This window comes from Canis lupus, chromosome 24 (assembly GCF_003254725.2).
Source record: "Canis lupus dingo isolate Sandy chromosome 24, ASM325472v2, whole genome shotgun sequence".
NCBI classification, from domain to species: Eukaryota; Metazoa; Chordata; class Mammalia; order Carnivora; family Canidae; genus Canis; species Canis lupus.
In genome coordinates this window covers 29,164,816-29,185,419 of record NC_064266.1, presented here as the reverse complement: position 1 = coordinate 29,185,419, position 20,604 = coordinate 29,164,816, and the positions used below count along the sequence as shown (strand labels likewise).

Below are 20,604 nucleotides of genomic sequence, written 5' to 3'. Positions count from 1 at the left end.
CTGCCTCTCTCTCTCTCTCTCTCTCTCTGTGACTATCATAAATAAATAAATAAAATTAAAAAAAAAAAAAAGGATTTCAATCTAAAGCAAAATTAGGTTATTAGATCCTTCTAAGGCATTGAATTTCCACACACACAAAGGTTGGACCAGGATAAGAATACATCTGCTTCGAGGTCCAACAAGAGCCAAAGCTCCACAGGAAGGGGGAAGACAGGAAGGAGCTGGTGAAGACAAGGAAATGAACTTGTTCATTCAACACTTACTGAGCACCCACCACAGAACCCTGACAGACACAAAGGGCTGATGAATTACTAACCCACCATTGTCATGATTCCTAATAGCCCCTAATATACATAATCATTTCATTTTATCTTGGGGCACCTGGGTGGCTCAGTCAGTTAAGCATGTGACTCTTTGATTTCGGCTCAGGTCATGATCTCAGGGTCAAGAGATGGAGCTCCATGACAGGCTCCCTGATAGGTGTAAAATCTGCCTAAGATTCTCCCTCTCCCTCTGCCCCTTCCTCTGTTCTCTCTCTAAAAATAAATCAATCTCTTAAAACTGTTTTATTAAAGGTGAATATTTAAACTCTGAAAAACTCTGATTAGTTCCAAAGGAAAAAAAAAAGAAAATAAAAACACATATCCTTTTGTTTCCGGACTGACCTTTGAAAGGCCCAGGATTCCTTTGCTCTGCAATTTTCTTTTTCCAAACTTTCCTTTTAACCCCATATGTGGTCACACCAACAATGCCAATTGCATAGTTGTGTTGAGCATTTCTGCCACTGCAGCTCTGCTCTTCTCAAGGCATCTCCCTAGTCATTGATCTCTCCCTTCCCCTCAGGCATGCTGTGCTGAGGAGTTTACAGTTCTAAATTATAAAAGCCATAGAGTAAATGCATACAAATAGGTCTGGAACTCTACATATCAAATTATGAACAGTGGTTACCTCAAAGCTGAAAAGGAGAACCGAAAATCAGACAAAGAAGTCATTTTTTCCTAACTTGTACACCTCCTGCATCATTGGACTCTTTTTCAACACAAATACAAATCATGTATAATAGGTACAGCAGCTAAATCGTACAAAGTTTTAAGAAGTATCAGTATTCAAAATTCTAAACACTAAAATTTATCAAATAAAAATTAAAATTTCCCACTTAAACACACGTCTCAAAAGTAACCTATTGCTATTCTCCTCCATAAAGACTGACTCTTCTTCACTCCCAGTGAGGAGGAAGCCTGTTCTCTCAGTCGCAACCCTAGATATTCTGATACTCATTAATGTTTCCTAACCTCAGAGACATTATACAAAAAGACGTATCATTATTTTCTTGGCATTTTTCTTTGCCTATGTTTTAAGATGTTTACTAATCACTTCTCTAAGACTGTTTCTTTCATTTTTAAAAAAAGATTTTTATTTATTTATGAGAGAGAGAGAGAGAGAGAGAGAGGCAGAGACCTAGGCAGAGGGAGAAGCAGGCTCTTCATAGGAGGCCGAGGGACTCGATCCCAGATCCCAGATCAGAACCTGAGCAGAAGGCAGCCGCCCAACCGCTGAGCCACACACAGGTGTCCCTGTTCTTTTCATTTTTAAAAGACTTTTTCTTCACATTAAGAATTTTAAGCCCTCTGTACTCCAAATATTTTCCCCCATTTTTTTTTAATGGCATGAGTTTGTTTGCCACATACAAAACTTTAATTTTGACGTACCAATTTTATAAAGCTTTTCCTTATGGCTCTTATTATACTTCCTGCTTCAAAAGGTCTTCATTGTTCTACAATTATAAAATAGTCATCCAGATTTCCTTGCGGATTTTTTTAAGCAAATAGTTTCCTGAACATGGTTTATAAAATAATCTATCTTTCCCCTATCATTTTATTTTTTACTTTTTCCCTATCATTTTAAAAGCAACATTCTTCACATGCCAAATTCCTATACACACATACACCTTCCTAGTTCAATCCGTTCAACAGGATGGGACCTAGTTTTTAGATCTAAAAGGCTGAGAGCTAGTTAACACTCTCTCACTAGAACCTGGAAAACTTATTTCAGAATGCCATTCTAGAGAGATTTTTCTAAGTACTTCCCTCCTCCTCCAAACATCAGGCTATTAAATATCAATAACACTCTTGCTTAATTAGGTTGTGGAACCCGAGAGGTGACATTGTAACCCAGTGCTGCAATGTTACCATTTCCACTTCTGCTCCTCTTCTTTCTTCGGCTTCTTTTTCTTGCTATCTGGCTCGGGAACTTTTTTATCTTTCTCTTTCTCTTTATTCTTGGGTTTTTTCAATTTACCGTCCTACAAAGAAACATGGTGAGAAAGCACTTAAGTACCAATCACATTTAAGCAGTAGTTGTGAGGGGCTCTTAGGAAGAAAAACAGGAATCACAGAATATCAAAACTGGAGAGGTTTTTAAAGCTAAATTTGATAAATGAATGAAAATTTATTGGTCTTTTTCTCTAGGGTAATGTTTCCCAAATGATTAGTTCCTGACAAATGATTACCTGAGAATGTAGTTAAAAACATTCATTTTGCATGGGAAGAGAGCCTAGGATATTGTATATTTTTTAGCCTCAGAGGAATGTTTGGGAAAGCACTGCTATGGAAAATAGTCCCAATGTATTATGCTCACTTGTTTTAAATTTACTCATCTTTAAACCTCTTCCAAAACTATCAATAGCTATAGGAAACTTTGTATTTAGATATTTAATATATAATTTGAAAGGAAATTCTTGATTGAGTCTGAGAGGGGCTGTGGGGAAATACTTCTTATCACTGTTGCCTACATACACAAAGTCAGGAAGCAGTAAACAAATGTCAAGGAGGTCCTAAAATGATTATCAATCCCTATATTGTATTTCTTCATGGCTCTTCTTTGAACTGTGACCCCAGATGAACTGTCATTGTGGCACAAATATAAACAAATAAAATTCAGTAATACGGAAGATAAGTCTCAAACACACACACACACACACACACACACACACACACACACAGACAAAAATGTGCTATTCAAAAAGAGCAGGTCCTACTTCACAGGAACTGAACTCTTTTAAAGAATATTTTCCTTTTCCTAACTATCCAAGATCATTTTTTAAATAAAGATTTTATTTATTCATGAGAGACACAGAGAGACAGAGGCAGAGACACAGGCAGAGGGAGAAACAGGCTCCATGCAGGTTGCCCAATGTGGGACTCAATCCCGGGACTCCAGGATCATGCCCTGAGCCAAAGGCAGACACTCAACCGCTGAGCCACCCAGGCATCCCACCAAGATCATTTTTTATTCAACAAGTTCTGTATAGCTATGAAAAGTGGTTTTGAGTCATCTTAAAATCATTTATAGAATGGTAGAGCTTGAAAGACCTTTAAAAAAGACAGTTTGGTTTGACATATTCCAGTTGTAATTAAGGAAAACTCTGAAATGGAAGTTTGTTCACTTGTTCAAGGTCATTTAGCTGCTACTGACCATGATGAGAGCCCAAGTTTACCAGAAAAATCATAGTGTGACTCATGGGAATGACTGGAATATATAAACATCCTAGCACTACATGATAGGACAGCAATCAAGATAAACTCAGGATTTTAAAGCAAATGATCTTTACCGTAGGAGGAAGGGAAAGACTACAACACCAGACATATTTTAATACAGGAATGGAGGATATCAATGTATAAGTATGTTCAGGAGGAGAAAGTACTAGAGGATCATATTAATTCAGATAATGTTTATCATTTAGCCTGAAACACACCACAGGAAAGGGAAATGTTTTTCAGTTAAGACATTCTCTGAACAGCTTCTGAGCAGGCATACAGATGGTCCCATCAGGAAACTACTGGCTATACTGTATGTTTTCAAGCCTCAAAATGGGATAATCAGTCACTGAGAAACTTTAGAACAATTCCCAGAAATGAAAAAAAACACAGCCAGTGAATGAGGTTTCAGGACTGCTCCTGCCATCTGGGGTCCCAGGCATAGTAAGACTGAGTATTAATTCTAGGTCTTTCAGCCGCATTTTTTTTCTCCCCTTATAGGGAGAGGGCTGCTGAAAAAAATTTAAAAAATAAAGTCAAGTGTCCTTTTTTCCAAATGGTTTAAAACAGTTATTACTAGCTCCTTCCAAACTCAGAGAAAGGTATTATTTTACATTAATTCAACAAAGGGATAAAGGCAATACAGAAAGCCAAAGTTTTACATTTTTTTAACCGATTAATCTGTACTGATCATCTATATAAAAGTGGAGTCGCTAAATAATCACTCATTTTACTCTTAATTCCTTCAGTTGGTACTCAAAAACTTGAACTGCCAAAAACAGACCAGTCAGAAAAGCCCATTTCTCTTAAATCTAGGACCCCATCATCTCTCTGTGGGCACCTACTCATTACTATTTTTAATGTGATTTCATTAAAGACCCTTCTCCCTTTCTGCAGAGTTAAAGCATCAGCAAAGTCACACAGGAGACAGGATAACATAGTAGCTAGTGGTACTCGTTCTGGAATCAGACTGCATGGGATCAAATGCTGGCTTTACTACTCCGTAGTTGTATGACATCAGGCAAATGATCTCAGCCCCTCTCTATACCTCAGTTTCTGCATCTGCAAAATGTAGATAATAGATAGTGGCTATATTTACCTCTTAAGGGCTGTTGTAAGGATTAAATGAAATGACTCATATAAAGCATTAATAGTGTCTGGCACACAGTAAGCACCTATTACATTTAATTTTAATTATGACTATCATTCTTACTACTACTTCTACAATAGATTACATTCTTAAAACTCACTGCTCCCTACTATCGCTATCTTTACTGCTCATCCTTTGATGAGCTACGGACTTAATACTTGTGAATTCATTTTGCCCATGACCATGGCTAACCACAAATGCAACATAAGGGCTAAGAACTCACTCAACCCTTTTTCTTAGGAGAGTGCAAGATTAAGACTCCTGTGAATTTCTGACATCCTTCTCTTGAATTACTTGCTAACACCTCTTCAGTACAAGAAATAGGAAATGTCAAAAGGAACCATATTATTGTATTTTTAAATCTACCACAAGCATAAAGTAGAGCCCCCAGAAAAATACTTGAGTTGAGCTGAGATTTTAAGGAAGGTGATGAGCAAAAGAAGGGAGGAAGAGCATGTGTGTTCCCAACAGAAGGAACGGCATGTGCTACATAAAGCTCTGAAGCACAAAAGAATCCAGTGTGGAAAGGAAACAAGGGAGGCCAGTGTGGCTGGAACAAGCAAAATTAGAGAAGAAGCGCAAGATGAAGGGAGGCACCAGATGCAGGGGTCAGACTGGGAAGAGTAGTGGTAAAGAGCTTGGGTTTTTCATCATATGTCCAAGGGGCACCTAATCAAAGGCCTTTAAACACAAGAGAGTTACCCAAAGTGAGTGATGAGAAAGCTTCCTAAGATATAAGAGAGCACTAAAAAACATTCTTAAGGAAAACTCTTCCCGGTTGTAATCCAAAGTATGATTTGTTAACACTTCTTCCACATGCGTGAAGATGGTGTAGTTTCTCCAAAAATGTCAGCTGGCAGCACAACTACGGGTAGATACCTGCGAAGGCTAAGAGATCTTAAAACTCACAGTGCCATGGCCACTGTTACACATGTATGAGTTTTTCTCAGCGTTTCCTCTACCATAGATAAATATACTCCCTAAAACTCATCTGCCTTCAAAACTTGTTTTATGGACAACTACTTACTCCAAACCCATGCCTCCCAGGGCCAGCGTCTCTTTACTAACCTCTTCTTCCTCCAGTTTTCGTTTCTTCTCTTTCTTGATATCTTCTGCTTTAATTTTCTTATTAGGTTTATAATCAGCACTACAAAGGGGAACATGAATAAGCAATTAACAACTTTGACACAGTAGTTCTCACCAACAGGATCAGGACCTCCAAACTCTTCTTGGAGGCTTCCAATGCAGCCATGACTATTATTCTTGGCTGGACATTCTACAGTCAGAACAGGAATGGTAAAAGTAAAGAAGGCCTGACCAAGGACCAACAGTTACAGTCCTACACAGAACAAAATAATTTATACTAGACATAAGCTTGGAAGAGAAGGGGAGTGGAGGGCTGGCTATCTATTGAAACAGACACCACTAGAAGATCAAAGTCTGGGAACCAAATGAACAGTGCCGCAATGGCTACCACAAGGCAATATCCAGCTGGAAAGGGGAAGAAATAAATACCATATACATTCTAAATGAAGATAAGGGAGTTCACCAAGTGTTTCTCTCCTCTCTTTCCATCCATGTTCTACCATAAATCCTCTGTAGATTCCTAAAGCATAATAAGCTATACAAGACTGAACATAAGGAACAGAACTTAACCTCATAGAATCTGAGAAAGAGGTACACATAAGTCTCAACCATTTTAAGTAAGAGCAATTTTATTATCTCTATACACTGAAACTTCACTTAGAATAGATTGACAGGCACAGATCCTAGGAAAAATTGCTTTAACAGTAAAAAATTATCTGTGGTAGGTGATGATAAATTTAAAATAACTTAAATAACTTAAATATTCTTTATGAATTCTGTATTATTTGAACTTCTTATAATAGGTATTATCTTTTTACTATGAAAATTAAAACATAACATAAACATATATACTCTCTAAGCCTCAGATATACTACTTATTACAACTCATAATTCAAATATAAATAAGTTGCCCAGTCCATTAATCACAAATTCCAAATGACTAAGTCAATTAATGCAGTTTTGCTGTGTACTGGGGAGATCTACATCACATTTATTCTTTAAACAAATCCTTTTTGTTTTCAAACTCAAAGGATTAAAAAAATACTCACTCATCCTCTTCTCGAGGTCTCTTTAATGGCTTTATATCCTCTTTAGGAGGAGCAAAATACCCATCATCTTCTGGTTCATCTTTAATTCGTGGTGGACTAAAAAAAAAAAAAAGACTAGTAAGTTTGAGAACATCTACATTACGTTAAATAATCTAAAATAGGGATAAATCATCTCACTGAGAAGGAGCTAATAAGGATAACAACATGCATTTGTACATACTGTAAAAATTTTCTGTAACTACTTTTCACTCATTATCTCCACTACAACCCCATGAGGTAGATAGTACTATCCTTATTTTATAGATGAATAGGTAATATCAAGACCTCAGATCAGGACTCCTTAATCTAAGTCAATATTCTTTTCTACTGCAGCTTAGCTGCCTTTGCCAGCATGACCCAAACCACAACAGGAACAAACCTAAATTGTTCCCTCACCTGGCACAAGGAATCTACTATATATTTAAACCCTTGAACGATCCAAGCTGATTAAGTATTCCAAAAGCTAAGTATAGTTTTCGCAAGGAAGGGAGTAAAAATTTATTTTCCAAATTTATACCTTAAAGTTGTAATGGAAACTACCCTTAGTTACATGGGAAAATAACTAAGCTGACATCACAACAAAAGAAGGGCATGTGCTAAATAAGAGAAGAGGCTCCAAACAAAATCTATTCATTGTTCAACTTCCTCCACTGGTTTACTTACTCTATACACAGAAGAGTGCCTTGCCCTATTTTTGTTAAGACTTTTTGCCTTCTGAATAAAATAATGACTCTATTAGGCAATTATTTTCAATCAGAAAGAGGAAGGAACAATTAAAAAAAAAACCACCACTGGTGTTATATGCAAACATATAACAGTTATATGTTATATGGTGTTATATAAATTATTGAACACTACACTACATCTGAAACTAATGATGTACTATATGTTGGCTAATATAATTTAAATTAAAAAATGAAATAAAAAAATAAAAATAAAAAATGAAATAAAATATATAGAAGTAAAAAAAAAAAAGAGAGACCATGGGACCAGCAATCACCACAGCCTTGGGATGTTCCCTGGCCTGACACATCTCAGCAGAACCTCACTGTTCACAGCCAGAAGCATCTACGAAGCTAACTCACTACAGAAAAAGCCTCCCAACATGAAACCATCTGTCTCTAAGGGGTTCAAGGGATAAGCATCCAGACTCAGCTGCCACGGACAGTCAAGATATTCATGGGGTCTCATTGCTACCACCCCCCCACACTCCCCAAGCATACTGGATCCCTTTGCTTGTAACAGAATCTGAATGTTTTTTAAAAAGAGATTAGCTTTTTCTTACTTCTGCACATTTCTCAAATGCCAATTTCTACAGCTGCTTCCCTTCACCATGGAAATCACTAACATAGCATCAAGAGTCCAGTATCTCCAAATACTTTGCACCAGAAGGAAAGAAACCTCGCCACTGACCCAACCAGTTAAGTAAATGCTAGATCCTAGTATTGTCATGGGTGAAGTTTACAACATGTGGGAAGGATTACTAGGCCTGAAGGAAGAACTTCTAAAACAATTTATCAGAAAAAACTGTGTTCCACCCAGTAAAGCATCTCGATTGTCTACAAAGACAAATATGCAGGCTAGCAGGTGGTCCAGGAAGGTGGATATAGAGACCACTGCCTGGAAGCCTGCGTTCCTAATCTTCTAACATGGAAAGTCTGAAACTGAATCCTGGACTACACACCACAACCAGTCTATTCATATGTTGGTGTTAATTTATAAAAGTCCTAGATGGTCTCCTGGCAGAAAATAGCCATCTTATCCTCACTTTACACCTAGGGTAGTTTTCAGCTCTAACACTTCTTCCATTGTATTATTCTGCATTCCTAGAACAGTTATAAAACATGCCTGAAGAGGGCACCTGCTTCTCCTAGCCTAGGGACTCAGAGTTCATGGCAGAATTTTCAAAAATATTCCCAAACGAAACTGAAAGTTCAAAGTTTCAAGGAAGTGAAACTCCCCAACACTTTGTTCCAGTCAATATGCAAACCTTTCCAACAAGTCCTAGGAAATCCATTCTGTCACTCAATGGAGTGAGACTATATGATCAAAAACTCTTATTTATTTCAAACCAGAGGGGACCTTAAAGCTTTTTTTTAAGGGACCTGAGGCTGATGAGGAAAACAGAACCAAAATGACAAAACTAGTACAGGAAAACCAATCTCTAGATTGTATGCATTTTCCTCTTCTTGAAAAGATAATGTTTTGTTTTTTGTTTTTTTTTTAAAGATTTGATAGTGTATGAGGGAGGGGAAGAGGAAGAAGCAGACTTCCTGCTGAGTGGGGAGCCCAATGTGGGTCTCAATCTCAGGACCCTGAGATTATGATCTGAGCCGAAAGCAGACACTTACCTGACTGAGCCACCCAGGTGCCCCAGATAAAGTATTTCTACTCAACTCTACACCTGTTCCTAAAATGCAGACCGAGTAAGTTTCTACAGATGACCCTTAGAGTACATTAGTTCCTTCTTATCTACAGGTCATATACTTCAAGACCTCCAGTAGATGCCTGAAACTATGAGAAGTACTGAATCCTACATATACCATGATTATTCCTATACATACATACTTATGGTAAAGTTTAATCTGTCAATTAGACACAGCAAGAGAATATTAATAAAAAGAGTAATTATAATACCCTGTAATAAAATTTATGAGACCATGTCTTTTTCACGAGATCACCACCTACTTCCTGACGGTGGTTGACCATGGCTAAATGAAACCAGAGAAAGCAAAACTGTGGATAAGGGTGGGAGACTACTGTACTACTAAGGAGGAATTCAGAATAGGGGTTTTTCAGGAAACTCCATAATTACTAACGGACTATGAAGTTTCTTTTGGGGGAGATGAAAATGTTCTGTTATTAAGATAGTGGGGTAGGGAGAGGTTGTACAACCTTGTGAATACACCAAAAACCCATAAACTGTATGCTTTCAAAGGGTGAATTTTACGGTATTTAAATTATATCTCAATTTTTATAGAAATTTCTTCCTGTCTTATCTTCTCAACTCAAAATAGCCTTCTGGAAAATGTGCTGGTCAGTTTCACTAAATGACACTTTAGAAATGCTCAAATTAGCTTAGATCATGTCCCCTCACTGCCAACCTCCTTGGAAACCAACAGGTGGCCTGGTCAGTACAATTTAGGTAAGTTTAGACAACACTACAACATACACAGCTGGCCAAGAGAAAGAGCAGCCAAGGTAGCAGAAGAGTCTTACCTAGAGAAGCCATTTTCCTTCTCCTTTTTAATTTTTGCATCCCCAGAGGCTCTAACCTGAAAATAATAGTAACTGATTAGTACCTTGAAAGGACTAAATTTGAAAAAGCCTCTCTCTTATTTGAGAACATTCGGCCTCAATTCTTGGAGCATCTTGATCACAGACTCTTATTATTAGCAAAACTGAACAGGTGAACTAAAGGTCTTGACATTTTCCTAAGACTCATTTTTTACAGTTCTTCAGGGCGAATTATCCAATTTACTAAGAAATGTTTCCCCTCAAAATGGCACCTTTTTACCTTTAAATGATAGCAAGTCCCCCTCCCTCAATAAATATACTCTCTCAAGGATTTGCCCTTGGCAGTGCGCAGAGAAAATAACAAAATAGTCCGTTTCCTGCCTTCTCTGATTTAGGCAGAGTATGTTCACACACATACACACACCCCTCCCTTCCCAGACATTCTCTGTCTTTCAAAAATCTTTACACATACAAAAGGATAGATATACATACATGTGCATATATGTGCACACACATATATACAGTATCTCTGGAAGAACACAGAAAAATGGTTGGTATAGTGGTTGTCCCCCGGAAAGAGAAAAAGAACAATGAGCAAAGGGTGAAAAGGAAGGTGTAATTTTCATTTTCTTTTCTTTCAAAGTTTTATTTATTTATTCATGAGAGACAGAAAGAGGCAGAGACACAGGCAGAGGGAGCAGGGTCCCTGTGGGGAGCCCGATATAGGACTTGATCCCAGGACCCCAGGACCACGACCTGAGCCAAAGGCAGACGCTCAACAACTGAGCCACCCAGGTGCCCCAGAAGGTGTAATTTTCTTTTCTCTCTTAAGTGGGTTCCAATGCTATGCATGGAACTCAATGTGGGAGTTGAACTCACGACCCTGAGATCAAGACCTGAGCTGAGATCAACAGATGCTTAACTGAGTCACACAGGTACCCCAAGAAACATATACTTTTCATTATATTCTCTATTTCAGATTTCCTGAATTTACTGAGTACCAAAATTACTTACTCAGAAACTAAACTATTTTTTTTTACTTAAATAAAAAAATTTTTAGGTTTTTTGTTTTAAGTAATCTCCACACCCAACATAGGGCTTGAACTCACAACCCTGAGATCATGAGTCACATAGACTCTTCTGACTGAGCCAGCCAGGCACCTCAAAACAATAAAAAAAAAATCTATACATAGTACTACCTTTTTTTTTTTTTTTTAAAGAACTTATTTATTCATGAGAGACATAGAGAGGCAGAGAGACACACAGGCAGAGGGAGAAGCAGGCTCCATGCAGGAAGCCCAATGTGGCACTTGATCCGGGGACTCTGGGATCACACCCTGAGCCAAAGGCAGATGCTCAATCGCTGAGCCACCCAGGCATCCCTATACATAGTACTTCTCATTTGCAGCCAGATGAGCCTAGAGATTTTGAGAAGGCTTATAATGGTTATGCTGGAACCGAAAGCCACAAAAGCACCAACATCACTAAGTTTTAACTCAGGAAGGACCCTTCATTCAAGAGAAGGCCAACATGGCACTAGGCCTTCTCCCAAGACCAGAATTAATTTTCCCCATAAAAGGAAACTGGCATTTCCAGAAACCCTACATTCTTAATTTATCCATTTGCCATTTAAAGTAAGATAATGACATGGATAGATTTGGTCCTATGAAATTCAGTGGAAAAGGGCTTTGGTTTTCATAGTTTAAGACTGTGACTGACACTGAAGTCTCCTGACAGAGACCTTTTTACTCAAAGGCTAAGGAATCTTGCTGTGCAATAAGGGTACTTTCAGGACCTGCTTTTAAAGATAAAGAAAATGAAAAGTACATCCCATTGCTCTTCCTTCCCCACTGAAAGTTCTGTACCTTTTCCTCCTTTCGTTTTTCCTTGTCTCTGTCTTTGTGTTTGTCTTTATGCTTTTCTGAACTTCCATCTTTGTGTTTGGTTTTCTCCTTCTCTTTGTGTTTCTTTTCAGAATCTTTATGTTCACTGTAGAGAAAAAATAAATAAACCACAGAGTTAGCCCAGAGCAGGGACCACAAGGGTTCATTTCACAAGATCAACTCACAAGATAACCCTAAGATAACATGAAACCATGGAAACTTACAATGCTTTAAATAAACAGTCCTGACAGAAGGTTCAAGTAGAGGCGCTTGGCTACTGGACTTTATCTTGTTTGATGTTTTTATTTTTTTGAAGGGGCAAAGAAACCAAATAGAGAAACGTAGTTATTCTAAACATACCAGGACTTTTTTTTAAGTGACTAAGAACATACAGTAAGCCCACCATTTCTACAACATTCTACCAGCAAAAACTATGATGGATGAAATCTCCAAATTGAGCATTCACATCTCACGTGAGAAGGTAAAAATTCACAAAATATGCATCTCGTGGCTTTGCGCAGTGAACAGCCCAAAAATACAGTAAATGTTTCCTGCTAGCTTTAACTAGGAAAAGCTAGTCACTTCTATATGGGGCTGATAAACACTGCTTGGTCCTTCCTTTACAATAAGAAAAGATCCAGCTAAAAGTAAAGACATATCCAGCCCTCAACGTTTAAAAGTCTTGTTTTTAAAAGGGTTTGTGGATATACTGGTAAGCACTGCTCCTCCGGAAAACTAAATATGACATTACAAAGCAAGTGCCATTAAAATGTTCATACCCTAGGATCTAGCTCCTTGAAGTTTCTCTTTGGAAAATAACATCACAAATGATATTCCATTTTGATGTTTTCCATAACAAAAAACAAACAAGAACAAAGAAACAAACAAAAACCACACACAGGGATCCCTGGGTGGCGCAGCGGTTTGGCGCCTGCCTTTGGCCCAGGGCGCGATCCTGGAGACCCAGGATCGAATCCCACATCAGGCTCCCGGTGCATGGAGCCTGCTTCTCCCTCTGCCTGTGTCTCTGCCTCTCTCTCTCTCTGTGACTATCATAAATAAATAAAAAAATTAAAAAAAAAAAAAAAAAAAAAAAAAACCACACACACACAAAAAAAGATAAAACCTTAGTAAAGAACAAAGGAGGAACCTGTGATGTATCATATTACACAGCCCTTATGCTATAGTTTGTGAGCCCTATGAATATACATGGACAGTGTTTATGGCCACATAAGAAGAAACAGGAATATATAGTCACCGCAACTATATAAAAACATGCACGGGGACTGAAGAGGCAATAGGCAAAGATTACAAGCTACGGTTTAGGGTAGCAAAACACGGAAGGACCATTTTCTTCAGTGCACTGGGCAGGTAGCTTAGGAACCTTGTTCACTGCACCAACCACTATATTCCACAAGTTAACAAAAGGACTTGAATTCAAGGGCTATGAATTGGGGAGCCCACCCCAGACACAAGACAGCTGGCAGCAACCTCAGCTGACAGGCCTAGAGTGGTTCCGGCCTTCCCCACCACCAGACTGCATTTCCCATCTGCCACATTTAGCCTTCAGTCCAGAAAAAGTAGATTTTACCAGCAACGAGCTCATTACGTTAGGCTGTGTCCATCCCAAGGAGTTTGTTCTAAAGATTCTGCCAGCACACCTGAGCACATCAAAGGCCAGAGAGGGAGCAACCAATGATGGCAACCAGGTAGGGGAGAGCGTAGAACCTCGGTGAGAAACGCATCTGCTGTCACACACATCTCTGTGCATGAAGAGAGCCTCAACTCAAGACCGGCATTCAGGTAATAAATAAGCAGAAGCAGGAGGACCGAGGGACCAGCAGAGACAGGACTACAGGTTTGGGAAGATCCAGGAACCGTCAAATGAAAAGATAACAATGCCCACTTTTTCTTACTTATATACTCCTCCCATGTTGCTCTCATTAGGTTATTTAGATGTGCCACAAAATGAAGCAACAGGTTTCTCCATGAGTGAACATTTCCTTTTAACTCATTAGGGCTGCACCTAGTTTCAGCGAACATAGAGGTACATGGTCACCAAGTTTCCCACCATGCTCCTTGCTCTCAGCACACAATTATGTCACTCTTCACTCGGTGTGGTCTCGTAATCGTTTTTACCTAAATGCAGTGTTTTATCAAAAAATTGTCCTTTACTTTGTACAAAGATGACTCCCAACTTCATTAGCACTCTTACTTCCAGTTCTCATTAAGCTCTCCAGCTTTAGAATGACTGGTGAAAACAGTAAGGTTGCAGAGACTGCAACAGATTCTTCAGAAGTTTACACGTATGAGATCATGGTTTACACCCATGAAATCCTACCAGCAAAGCATGTGAGCTTACTATTTCATTATACAAGCATTGTAGTTTTAATGCTTTTTAAACATTAACTGTAAGAGGAATTACTGGTCATCTACACAAGTGTTTGTCCAAGAGCAAAAACCTGGAATAATTACATCGACAATACTGATGGATGAATATCTCCCCACAGACACAGTAAGAAAAACTCCCACTCTAAGCAAGCACTGTGCTTGGTATTTTCATATACATTATTTCATTCAATCCTCACAACACTCATGTGAGATAGATTTTATTGTCCCTTTAAACTGATTTAGGAGAGGAGCCAGTTTTTCAAAGTCTAATTCAAAGTTACAATGTTAGAAAGAAAGGAAGTTGGGATTTGGATTTAACTCAGTATTTCCATCTCCAAGTTCAGAGCACTTTCCAGGAAATCAGTACCATCACATGTCCATGAAATTGATACCTTACCCCTTAAAGCAGACAGATGTTAGAGACAAATAAATGCATGGCCAGTCTGAGATTTGATATAGAAGGTCAAACTTTATTTTACCATTAAGTAATAACTTCCTAGAAGAGAGGCCTTGGGTATCTGAAATGATAAAACCTTTGGGATAGCTGCTCTTCCCATTAAACTATAAATGGTTGATTCAGGAACAGAAGTTTAGGAATGCTCAATCTTCCTCTCTGTTCTAACATTCCTCTGTTCTTTTTCTCAATGAAAGCAATTCCTAGAAAGGACATTAGTCTGCTTCACTAGCAACTGGCTCTCTGGTCTTCTGGGGTACCTATCTCTAAGTATATACACACTCCAGTTTTCAGCTTTGCCATTCATTATCACACCAAACAGAGATCAGAGAAGCCGTCAACAAATGACAAAGCAATGAGATAGTACTTAGGCCACCCCCAGGAAAGTGAAAAAAGTCAATGATACTTCCTCTGCTTACTAACCAGAGAGAAATCTACTCAGGAAATTCAGAGTTCCTGCTAGAGTAGTAACCCTTTTATAGGTCATAATTAATCAAAGACCAGAATGAGACGAACTACTGAAGTGACTTTCTAAAGGAAACACAGTCTCCTCTATTCCCAACTGTTTAGATATAAGAGGATAGGTATGAATTTTTATATACTAAGTGACCAGGATTCAGGATTGAGAACACCTTGTGGTAGAAGGTATCCCATTGTAGACTGTTAAAAATTTGGGTTAATGGAGCTCTGAACATGATGCTAACAAGTCTACTTGTCAAGTGCGTTCCTGTCCCTGCCTCCAGAAATAGAGAACAGAGTGCTGGGAGTCCTACCCCCTCATCCATAACTCCCATACTGGCAGAAAGCTTGCTAAGACCCAGTGTCAGTCTTTCCTAAGAAATCTACCTGAAGTAAGTGGCAAATGCATCTGGGGGACAAAGTCTGATGATACAAAAGCATGTCTAAAGCTGCGCCATGGTAGGTATGATGCAGGATTTGGCCAGTAGTAGAAAATGGAGCCAATCTGGGACCACTTAGACTGACTCATCATCATTCAGGATTTCTTAACTTGGAGGTTAGGAAATCTTTTTCCAAAAGGCTTAAAACTAGTTTGACTTTCATCGTGACTTAAAGAGCAGCATCTTTTCCACTGATAGTGAGCTGACAAAAATTCTGACCAATGTAGAAGAATTCGTATGTTGACTGTTTTAAGAGATGTTACCCTTTTTTCTACTGATCCTGCCACTTTTCCATACATAATCGGCACAATATGTCAAAGTCACAAAATAAGCTTCAGGACAATGGGAAGCTACAACACTGGCCAGTTCAGAGGCAGCGCACAGATGATTGGAAGCACTAGAAAAGCTTCAGTGAGGCTACAAGAGAACAAACCAGAAAAAAGGCTTACTACTGACCACAGTAAGAAACCTAAACATCTGAAGAAAATATACATTTTAAGAATGAGTGTAATCTGAGGATACACTGAAGGCCAAATACAGATAGTAGCTAGCATTCCTAGAGCCTCCGTAATGGTCACATTTTTGAATGAAGTATGAATTTCATCCTTAGAACTCTGGGAGAGAAAACACCAATTACTGGCCAGGTTCAGAAGCTGACTCCTTGGCTCAGGGCTCGTGTTTGTCTGGGGATAAGATCCACCACACTAGCAAAGCCTGGACAAGCAAAAGTCAATGCCAAAGAGAACAGAAGAGTCAAAGCCACATCTCCAGAATGTTCATGCCTGTCTTATGCTTCAATTACCTAAATTGCACTAAGGAAAAAGTGATGGTGAAACCTTTGGTCTGTTCTGTTAGAGCTGAACAGACAACAAAGGTTGACCTGTAAGGCACTGAGGCAGAAGTGTGGACATAGGGAGAGGGTAGTGGAAAACTAGGAGGAAAAGGATTTTTTTGCCTGGGAGGGCATGTGCTAACCCTTTAGGAGAAGCAACAACAACAAACCTGTGTCTGATATTCTGGGAAGCTAGGATGCAGATTGTGGGAAATTGTTTAAATCTGTTAAAGAAAACAAAAACGATCTGTCCTCTATCACCAATAAAAATATTTAACAGATACCTGAATAGCATTAAGAGCCATAGACTCAAAAAAAAAAAAAAAAAAAAAGAGCCATAGACTCTTCTATGCAGTTTAAATTCTCATAACAAAACTCTGAGGAAGTATCAGTATCTCCATTTTCTAGATGTGGACACTGAGACACAGAAAAGTTAAGTAACTCATCTAAGAAAACATCTCTAATAAGAGATAACAAGAATTTAAATCAGGCAACCTAGCTCCAGAGTCATGGACTCAACCACTCTGTTACATGACTTTTCAACAAAACAAAGAAACCCTGCCAGAGAGAGAAGGAAGCTATCTTCTGAGAATAGGACTTAATTACTAATGGCTAAGAGAATAAACTCATTCTGGCTACCGAGGCCCACTCTTCAGGGCAGCAGAGCCCGGAAGAGTGCAAACCAATGGAATCATAGGGGATTCCTATCCGAGAGCCTAGAGAGTTTCAAAGTTGTGAAGGGAGGAGATTCATGGCCCCTTCAAGGAAAGGAAGCAATTATGGTTTAAATAACATTTGCTAAATAAAAAATTCTAGGTAAATTCAAAAGCTATCTCTGTGAAAAGAACATAGCAGTTTCTGGAAGGCTCTAAGAAACAAAGATTTCCTAATACACATGACCACTATAGTTACTAAACAAAATCACAAGCACTATCAAAACTTTGAGTGGAATGGAAGTTTACAAATTATTTATAGGCCCCTTATCAAATGGTGGCTAGGTCCTCTGTGTACCTTTTTCAATTATTTTCAATGGCTTCTTGCTACCTTCAGATTCACGTCCCAGCTTTCTGAAATTACATTTCATAGTTCTTTTTTTTTTTTTTTAATCTTTTTTTTTTTTTTTTTTATTTCTGATAGTCACAGAGAGAGAGAGAGAGAGAGGCAGAGACATAGGCAGAGGGAGAAGCAGGCTCCATGCACCGGGAGCCTGACGTGGGATTCGATCCTGGGTCTCCAGGATCGCGCCCTGGGCTAAAGGCAGGCACCAAACATTTCATAGTTCTGCCTCAAGCTGCTTTTTTGGACCCCATTTTCTATCCCACCTTCTGTTAATCAAGGGTCCACGTAACTGGCTTCTTCCCAGAGCAAAGTACATTACAGAATGTCCATGTCCTTTTAATTCTTTTCTCATTGTCTGGAATGCCATCTTTCCAGCCATTATCTTACACCTTGTCAAGATCTTAACCATCTTTCAGTGGCTAGTTCAAATACCCTTTCTACCATGAATTCTTAAAAAAAAAAAAAAGAAAGAAAAAGGAAAAAAAAGATTATAGTTCATCATCATAATATAGCTAGATATAATTGAAAACCAGGGCTCCAAATTGATGTTATCAATAAGGAACTACTAAAAAATTAGATCCAAAGACTACCAAAATTGACAGCTCTGATTTATCTGAATGATACTCTACTACTATGTATGGTAATCACCACCACCTCAATTATTTAACATGTTAGTTTCCAAAGAGCTTTCATCTGCAGAATTCCACTTAATTCTGCCCCAACAAACTTAAAAGCTTGACCAGACCATACTGTTATCAACACTTGACCAAAATGGAAAACAAGACCCAGAAGTTAAACAACTTGAATTAGGACACACAACTAGTAAATGTAGGAAACATTTATTTAGCAAATAACAGAGCCTAGACTCTTGACTTCTATTTTTGTGTGCTTTTCACTATATCACATTGACTCCCATGTGAATGGTGGTGGCACTGCAGTTTCCTCCTTGCTAAACTACCCAACTTCTCTACCTCCTTAGGTTAACCGTCCATTTCCCCCAGACACGTTGATACAGGGATGTGCAGATAAATGACAGGTTTTGGCAAGCAGCTCATAAATGTTTTAAATTTGATTCTGTTAAAAACTTCCCCTGAGAACTGGTTGCTTAGTTCCAGTGCATTTTCCTAGGATCCTACATTCTCTCAATTTTAATTCAGGTAGAATTTAGAACTGAAGGGAAAGCAGAAACCAAAAGCATCCTTATCCTCAGATGTTTCTCACACTGACTGTACAGATCAGCACCACCAACATGGCTGGAAAAGCACTTCCCTTACTATTTCACAGCAGTGCTTTCTGTCTTCCCTGGCTTTCTACACATTTGTCACTCCAGCCTGAGTGCCAGGCCTACAATTGGCAAGAGACCCACAGTCAAAAACTAGTGGGGGGGGGGGGGGGGGGTGCATGGCAGGAAGAATTTTGTTTTCTTTCCCCCCCACAAATGACAATCCTTTATCTCTAATCCCCCCCCCAAATTGCTTTTAATAATGTTTATATAAGAGGTCTGGTATTAAAGATAATTTGTGGCTAAGAATGCAACTTTTCAAGAAAAGTACCTGGTGAGATCCTGTAAGCCACGCCGAGTGATTCCTTAGTGTCTAGAAAGAATATTCCTGTTCTTTCGTGAGGATTTATATATATATATATATTTTAAAAGGACCTGAAGTGCTAAATATTAACGTTAATAGAATGTTATGTTCAGAGACAAATAATCGAAGAAATTATTTTTGACTTTGGTATAAACTCTTCCTACAATATTATAGGCCCAAAATCTATTAGTTGGAGATGGGGTTTTCACAGGGTCAGAATTTAATGAGATTAATACTTCTCTTGCTGAAATCTTCAGTGATTTGGGGTCTGAAGAGAAAGAGGCAGTGCCTGAAAGGATCTGAGCTGCCAACCACGTGCATGTGAGAAAGAGGCACTTGTATGTACACAATTTAGCTACACAACTAACCTTCCTTAGGGAAGATTTTTTTACTGAAAGCAATAATGTAGTGGAGAAAAACAGACAATAACTCAGAAGCCCTGGTCTCTCCTCCTTGCTCTGCTAACACACCACCATGTGACTTTGGGCATGTCACTTCTGACAACTGACCACACAAAAAGATAAGATGGAGTGATCTTTAATACCCTCTCCCTTATTTTGTACCTTAAGAAAGAACAATACAGGAGAAAGTATATGAATAAGATGGAATCTCTTTGGATGGGTCCATATTCCATTCTGTCTCAGCAAAAACTCTGGTTTCCCATTCTCTGACATTCCAAGTATGCAGCATATATTACTAGATGGGAGAAAGATGCCTCCTGGATTTGGGTCCTAAGTGTAGCCTAATTGAGAAATGACTGCTGCTAATATCTAGCAGAGGAGGAAAGACCTAGAAACACATTAGTATACAACTTGTTTCCTCGTAATACCAACAAAATCATGCCAAATTGATTAGCAAATACTGGAATAAAATTAAGCATTTTTCTTAAAAATTTTATTTGAGAGTAAGCAAGAGAGAGAGCGTGAACATGGGGGTGGTGATGCCAGGGGAGAAATAGATGTGCCCCCCTCTCCCTCCCCCCGAGCAAGGAGCCTGACACAGAGCTCTATCCCAGTATTCCGGGATCATGACATGAATCGATGGTATACACTTACAACCAAGCTACCCAGGCACCCCTAAGATTAAGCATTTTTGAAGAGAACATGTTCAACCTTAATTATCCTGGGCTCCAGAGGTGCTTGAACAATTTTCAGTTTCTTTAACCTGCTACAGAAGGAAAGTGAAGAAGCCCAAAACTACTAGAAAGATCAGAAGTCACTTAAAAAGGAACACGGTGTATAGGATTGTACTGAAATATAGATATATGACCAATATACTTGCTTTGCTGCAAAGAGGTAGTGTGTCAGCAGAGGTCAAAACAGGAAGTATTTAAGTCAGCTTACAGCACATCAACTGGTTAAACTGTCTTAAACTTACTCACATGTGAATTAGAGATCTGGAGC

At 38.7% G+C, this 20,604-nt stretch overlaps 1 protein-coding gene across 1 annotated transcript in view; it reads right to left on the bottom strand.

Moving 5' to 3' along the window:
• The window catches only part of TOP1 (DNA topoisomerase I), a 91,372-nt gene that overhangs the window by 31,843 nt on the left and 38,925 nt on the right, over positions 1–20,604 (bottom strand). The window contains exons 4-8 of the mRNA XM_025470070.3: positions 11,963–12,086; positions 10,080–10,135; positions 6,822–6,917; positions 5,755–5,833; positions 2,190–2,302 (exon numbers count right to left, since the gene is read on the bottom strand). Coding sequence (XP_025325855.1) covers positions 2,190–2,302; positions 5,755–5,833; positions 6,822–6,917; positions 10,080–10,135; positions 11,963–12,086 — 468 coding nt within the window. The remainder of the gene's footprint in view (positions 1–2,189; positions 2,303–5,754; positions 5,834–6,821; positions 6,918–10,079; positions 10,136–11,962; positions 12,087–20,604) is intronic.